The sequence below is a fragment of the Blennius ocellaris genome (genome assembly GCF_963422515.1).
Source record: "Blennius ocellaris genome assembly, chromosome: 21".
Lineage (NCBI taxonomy): Eukaryota > Metazoa > Chordata > Actinopteri > Blenniiformes > Blenniidae > Blennius > Blennius ocellaris.
Window position 1 is genome coordinate 2075694 of NC_137670.1, and position 7040 is coordinate 2082733.

General features: G+C 50.3%; 1 protein-coding gene across 1 annotated transcript in view; it reads right to left on the reverse strand.

The window, feature by feature from the left end:
• Nucleotides 1-6683, reverse strand: part of LOC308145512 (SRC kinase signaling inhibitor 1-like) — a gene marked incomplete at its 3' end in the record, with an annotated part of 37577 nt that extends 30894 nt beyond the window's left edge. Inside the window, 1 exon segment of the mRNA XM_080516976.1 lies at nt 6384-6683. Within this exon segment, the coding sequence (XP_080373102.1) occupies nt 6384-6665 (282 nt within the window). The 5' untranslated portion in view covers nt 6666-6683.
• Between the last annotated feature and the right edge of the window lie 357 nt (nt 6684-7040).

The window sequence follows — 7040 nt, forward strand, 5'->3', positions numbered from 1 at the left end:
AAGAGAAAGTTAGACTGTTTGTTCAGTTCAGCTTCAAATAACCAGTTTATTTTGAACCCGGATGCAGGAAAACGACCACGACTGACACAAACCCCTCCGACCACCGAACGGAGGAAACCTAGCGAGGAAACCCGGTGCGCGACGCCCGCGGAGGAAACGTCGCGACAGGGAAAACTTCCTGCTAATTACGACGTTGACAGCTCGATTAGCTTGCGTCGTCCTTCACCACCAACGTAATGTGACTTTAATTGCTTGCAATCGCTTCTCGGCAATTAATCAAATGTTTACCGAGACTTCGCGGCGCCAACGACGTCGACCCAGGCGGCTCCTGAAAACACCCCCGATTAGACACCACCAACAACCCCCCCCCACGAGAGCGGATCAGGAGACGATCAATAATGTCTACTCAGGTGATGTACACTGGAAACGTTCAGTAGGTCAGTTTTAAACATTTAAACAAGCTGACGACATCGTTCAGATTTCATCCACCGACCTCGACGTGCTGTAGCTACGAATGTTAGTAGCGCTAGCCTGCTAATGGCTGTATGTATGTTACTACAGCTAACAAGGCAGAAGCAGTCGTAGTTCTTAGCCTTTGTTGGTCGGGGGTGACCATGGATTACTAAACCTAACGAGCTAACGTGCTGTACGTATGTTACGACAGCTAATGAGCTAGCGTGCTCTAAGTATGTTACAAAAGCTAACACGCTGTACTTATAGTACTGGAGTGAACAAGCCAATGAGCTAGCGTGCTGTACGTATACTACTAAAGGTAACGCACTGGCGTGCTGTAATATGTTACTGGAGCTAATAAGGTAGAAGTAGTCGTAGTTCCTAGCCTTTGTTGGTCGGTGGTGACCATGGATTACGAGACCTAACGAGCTAACATGCTTGATGTATGTTAGTAAAGCTAACACGCTGTACTTGAGTACTAGTACTGTATAGTACTGGAGCGAACAAGCTAATGAGCTAACGTGCTATATGCATACTACTGAAGGTAACGCACTGACGTGCTGTACGGATGTTACTAGAGCTAATGAGCTAACGTGCTAACGCCCTAATGCGCCGTACATATCAAAGCTGGATTAATCCGTGACTCTCTTGTGAACTCTACCTGAAGTGAATCAGATTTTCAGCTTCAAGCTACGACACAAACCGACGTTCTTCCTGAACGAAGGGCGGACGGAGAATAAAAGCACTGCTCTTTCCCTGAACGGCCTCCACTCGTCGACTGACTCGATGAGCTGAGCGAACCTTTCAACATATTCCTTTCACATCTTCCTTTCACATCCTCTCCACATAATATCAACAGCCACAACAAAAGATGGCGGCGGTGAACGCGAGTGTCCTTGTGATTCTCCGCCGAGGCCGATCGCTTCTCCTCGGCCCAGAAACTCTCTCCCTTTACTTTGATTTCTCACTTTATTTATATTTAGTTTCTTAGCGGGAACCTAAAAATAGTCCCGTCGGCCCGAGCAGCTTCCTGACGGCCCGATGCCCCTGGTGCTCTTTGTACAGTGAATAAATAATCACGATATGACAGAGGCTAAGTGATCAAACTGTGAAACCGGGAATAAGTAGACGATGGTTCGTCGTAGTGTGGTAGAGTCTTTCTGTTGTTGTTTTTTTTTTAATCAGGGAGGCTTCGCGTGTTCGGTTTGCGACAGCGAAGCTCCTCCTGGTTTTCCAACACATCCAGTCGACGGCGTTACGCGTCTGCAGGCTGCCGTCTCACGTTTTACATCTCGGGTGGTTTCGGCGCCACAAAGCTGCAAAACGTCTGTCACAACAAACGATCTGCAGCGACTCGATGGAGCGAGACGCCGCGCCGGGTTTCACAGGGAAAATACATCCGCTACATCAGATATTCAGGGTTTGAATGAGAAAGTTCACAGAGGAAACAAACGCCCACGTGACGCCAAGGCTGCCGTCTGCGTTCGAGAATAAATCCTGCAACAGAAACCTCCGATTCAGAGTTCTAACCAGATTCTAGAACTCCTCACTTAGTAACTATAATCCGCCAATCAACACGTCTGAAGCCTCATTTCTACGACGGCGCTGCACAAGTGTAACGGAGTTAAAAATGCATTTTATTAATTATTATTTTCATTTCATGCTTGTTATTGTTATGTTAAGTATTTGTGACTTTTATCTCAATAGTTTATTTTCATTGCCAACGTTTGACTGATTTTGCTTTATTTTTGAATCGCCTTTTTGCACTCTGTCTCGTTTGTCCCTCCCGGGCCGCCGTCGTTCCTCCGGTTCTGCTCCTCAGTGTTGGTTTTAATGGCGAAAGCTAAGTTTTATGGGGAAAATGCATTTTATTAATTATTATTTTCAATTCATGCTTGTTACTGTTATGTTAAGTATTTGTGACTTTTATCTCAATAGTTTATTTTCATTGCCAATATTTGACTGATTTTGCTTTATTTTTGAATCGCCTTTTTGAGCTCTTGTTGTCTTGTTTGTCCCTCCCGGGCCTCCATCCTTCCTCCCCTTCTACTCCTCAGTGTTGGTTTTAATGGCGGAAGCTAAGTTGTATGGGAATTCACTGATTCACTGCCGCAACATCGTGCTGTTTTGTCTATAAATGTAGTAGTTTATGTCGAAGTTTTTGCTGCATATCGTTTGTCATAGTGTGGCGTCATGTTACTGAGCTGTTTTGTTTAGTTTTAACCTCTATTTTATGTTGTCAGTGTTGGTTTTAATGGCTGAGGAACCAGAGTGGAGGAAGGCCAATGAGAAGATCAATCTTATTCTAAATCTTTTCTGCAGTAAATAAATCAAGACTCAATCGACTCATCGTTATTTTGAAGTCCAAATCAAACCCGTTACGAGCACGAGTCCCGCTTGTAGTTGTATAAATGGGGCTGTCGAGTTTCCTGGAGTTTCAATACCGACAACTGCAGCACGGCTCGGTCGGTTGGGCGATCGTCTTACAGTAGGAAGGCTGCAGGTTCAATTCCCATCTCTCCCGGCGTGTATGCCGAAGTGGCCTTTGAGCAAGGCCTGGCATGGCCACGTATATGGGTGAATGTCCTTGATGATGTAAAGTGCTTTGGGGCTGCTCACGCAGTTGAAAAGCTCAATATTTTTGTTTTAGTTTTATATATATATTTATATATTTATATTTATATATATACTTGTCTATACACCCGTTTAATTATTATTGTCATTATTATTACTTAGTCATTGTTGTGGTTACTGTTATTTTCTAAAATCATTATTGCTATTACTTATCCTATTCATGTTTAATTTAATTTAATTATTATTTTATTTTTTTCTCTTTTCTTTTGTTGTTTACTTTGTACTTTACATTCGCAGTATTTGATTATTATATTGCTGTCAGAGACTGTGTTCTATTGTTCTTGCTATTTTTATTATTTAAAAAGAAAAAAGAAAAGGATGTGATATGTACACTATCCTACGTGTACACTATTGTATTTTTCAACCCAAAAAAGTTTAAAAAAAAAAAAAAGAAAAAAAGAAAAGCTCAATATAAAAGGTTTTCAACAAAAATATCTTAATTATTAATCAATGAATTGTGCAAAAATGTTTACCGTTGTCTGAGACTTTGAATGTGTTTTGCTGTGACGGCTCCAGGATCACGTTAGTACCACGTTGCCAGATATGGCAGGTCTCCCCCCCCCCCCCCCCAATCGGGGAGTCAAATCCTCTCACCTTTTAATTGTTTATTTGGTGAATTTGTGTGTTTCGTAATCATACAGCTTGACGGTTTAACATGATTCCTGCACAGGCTGGAATCTGGGCTGGTTTTTATTGAAGTGCGGTATTTTTTACATTGTTTGAGCTGGAAACATTGATTCATATCTGGCAACCCTGCCTGCGGTATCACGGTGGAAGGGGCGCCATCTGGAGGCCGCAGCCGGGACATCGGGCGGAAAAAAAAACGCACGTTCGTCGCGCTTACAACATGCAGGTGAGTACGGACGCCGTACGTGTAAGTACAGCCTCCGTCGGATGACGCGGCAATCGCACGGACGTCGTACGTCGTAAACACGTGTAATTCACTTACCGTGTGTGCAACGTACGACGCACGCAACCGCTCACGGCCAGGCGTGGCAAGGCAAGGTACTTACATCTTGCCTTGCCTGATCCAGAACCGCCTTAAAGGCGGTTCTGGATCAGGCAAGGCAAGATGTAAGTACCTTGCCTTGCCTGATCCAGAACTGCAGCCTGAACGCGGCGTTCCTACGGGCTGCGACATTCTTCCCGTTTACGATCCGACATCAACGAGGCGTCAAGACTCCAGTTTTATTCAGTCACCGGAATCCAACATGAGCACAAAGTGCCGCTTTTGAAAAGCAGCTTGTCGGGGGGGGGGGGGGATTCTTTTTTTATTTGCTCGTCGTGTCGGAGCTCGTTTTGCGACGGATCAGAATCACAATCGGTCGGCGGCTCCCCGACAAGCTGCCGACACAGACGAGCGACTTTCCCCGTCGCTTATTAAACTCGCGTCAGACAACTTTCCCACTTTGCTCTTCCACGGGAAATCTAATTCCCCTCTGGGATCGCTCCTCAAATATATAAAAACTAACAACCTCTGTTACCTCCAGCTGCCGCCTGCGCGCCGCTTTGAAGCCGCTTCACGCGGCGGTTTGGTAATTACAGGCTGACAAGTGGGAAATGGGCGATGTGATGATCAGCATCCTGTCAGATATTAACAATCAGCTGATGCAGGCGACTCTCATGTGAAGTAATCCTCAGGATTCCGCCCCCCCCCCCCATTCCCCAACCCCCCTCCCCACAGAGGGGTTCATGCGAACAAGCAGACCTCTCTTGGGACGTAAACCAGTCTCCGCCAACACCACCCCCCCCCCCCCCCACCCCACCCCACCCCACCCCCAGCTGTGACTCAGTGACGACTGCCCACCATGTCTCTCAATCACTTCAGCTGAAATCCGGAGGCTCATATTTGCACAGAGACAGATGGGGGGGGGGGGGGGGGGGGGGGGGGGGGGGGGTTAGGAATGACCTGCCATGCCAAGTAGCCATCTTTGTGCCCACCTTCTCCTCTCCACCCACCTCCACCCTCAGCCCACATCAACACACGTGCACTCACTCGTCCACACACAACACACACACACGCACACCACACACACACACACACACGCCACACTTGACGCGACGCGCGCACGGCTGCAGCGGCAGCTCGGACACACCTGGTGACCGCCTGCAGGTCAGCAAAACAAGCGCACCCCTCTCCCCCAAAACGTTGGGACTGTCAGTTCAGAGCAGGATGACGATCAGGTCTACCTGCATCTCTCTCACACACGCACACACACACACACACACACACATAACACACACACACACACGCACACATGCACACACACACACACATAACACACGCACGCACCCACGCACACACACACGCACACACGCGCTCTCCGTCATGCAGAAATGCCTCGGCGGTGGATGTAAGGACGGGGTTAGAGGAGAGTTACCGTTGCTGCCACTTAATGACGCCGCATCCTCCCGCCGCTCCACACACCTCCCTCTTCCTCCTCCCCCCTCGCCATCGCTCGTGTGCTCTCCATCTCTCTCTCTCCCTCTCTCACTCCCTCTCTCCTCTCCCTTCACTGCGGCGCGGTGTCTTCCTCGCGCCCGGAGGATCTGCCACAGTCGCCCCTCGCTGGTACCCGTAGTGGCGCCTGAGAGGCGGTTAGTACGTCTTCGTGCCCCCTCCTCTTCTCCTCCTCTCTCTCTCTCTCTCTCTCTCTCTCTCTCTCCCCCCTCCTTCCTCTCCCCTCCCTCGTCCCTAAACGATAGGAACCATCCTCCCCGTCGCTCCTTCGCCTCCACTCGGTACAGCCTGTGCCTCCCTACCCAAGCTCAGCCATGGCCAACCATATGATATCACTCACTTGCCTTATATGGGAAATGGGGGGTTGCCATGACAACAGCAGACTCCACCTGTATCCCTCCCCCCTTCCTCTCTCTCTCTCTCTCTGTCTCACTCTATCTTCATCCACCTGAGTCCATCAGGGAAGAGACAGGTGTGACGAGGGTAAACAGATGCAGCACATGGACAGAGAGGAGGAAGACGAGGAAGAGGAGGAGGTGGAGGACGATGGGGGAGAGATAAGCAGAGTCTCTCCGTCCAGCCGTTGAATTTGAAATCAATCAACGGCCGGTTCGCGGGAAGAAGCGACAGAATCGGCGAAGCAGCTCACGTTTGTGCGACGGCTCGTCTTTTTACCGCTCGTTTTAAAAACGCCGCGTCGCCGAAGGCTCAGACGCACTTCGCGTTCCCGAGAACCAGTCCGAACGTCCAGACCTCTGGCCGAACGCTCAACGGTTCAACAACCCCCCCACACCGAGAGAGCGTGGGGTCGCGTGGTGCCGTGCGGTGACCGTACCTGTCGCCCGCCGGCGTTGGCGCCCTGCGACAGGCTGCCCGGGCTGTTGCAGAACTTGCTCTTCTGGAGGTCCATCAGCGCGTCGCGCTGCCGCTCGATGTCCGCCTTGTGGATGCTGTTCAGGGCCTCCAGGCTCTTGGCGGCCACCGAGTTGTGGCGGCGGTCCAGCGAGGACGACGTGAAGCCGCCGTTGGCGTTGTCGGGGAAGCGGCGCACCCCGCGGCCGCTGGCAGCCAGCGTGTGGTAATCCCGCGGGAACTCGGCATCGCCGGCGGAGATCATGGAGCCCTTTCGCTTCTCTCGACCTGCAGCCGGGTCGGGGGGGTGTCGGGGTGGGGGGGGGGGGGGGGGGGGGGTGAGGACCGAGAGACGGGACAGAGGAGGGACAGGAAGTGGAGGCGTGAGAACAGCAGTACATCTCAGTCGTACCAGGCAGAGACACAAGCTAGCTTTACGTTCCCGTCAGGGTGTCGTGTCCAGGTCTCTGGTCTCGCCGGTCCCGGGTCTCCCCCCTTCACAGGTCCACCTGGGACGAAGCGGAGGAGACCAGGAGCTCGATCCGGGACACGCCGGACACATTATGGACCAGAGGCCTGGACTACGACCCAGGATTAGCATACCAGGATATGTGTCTGTTACCTGGATTAGCATACCTGG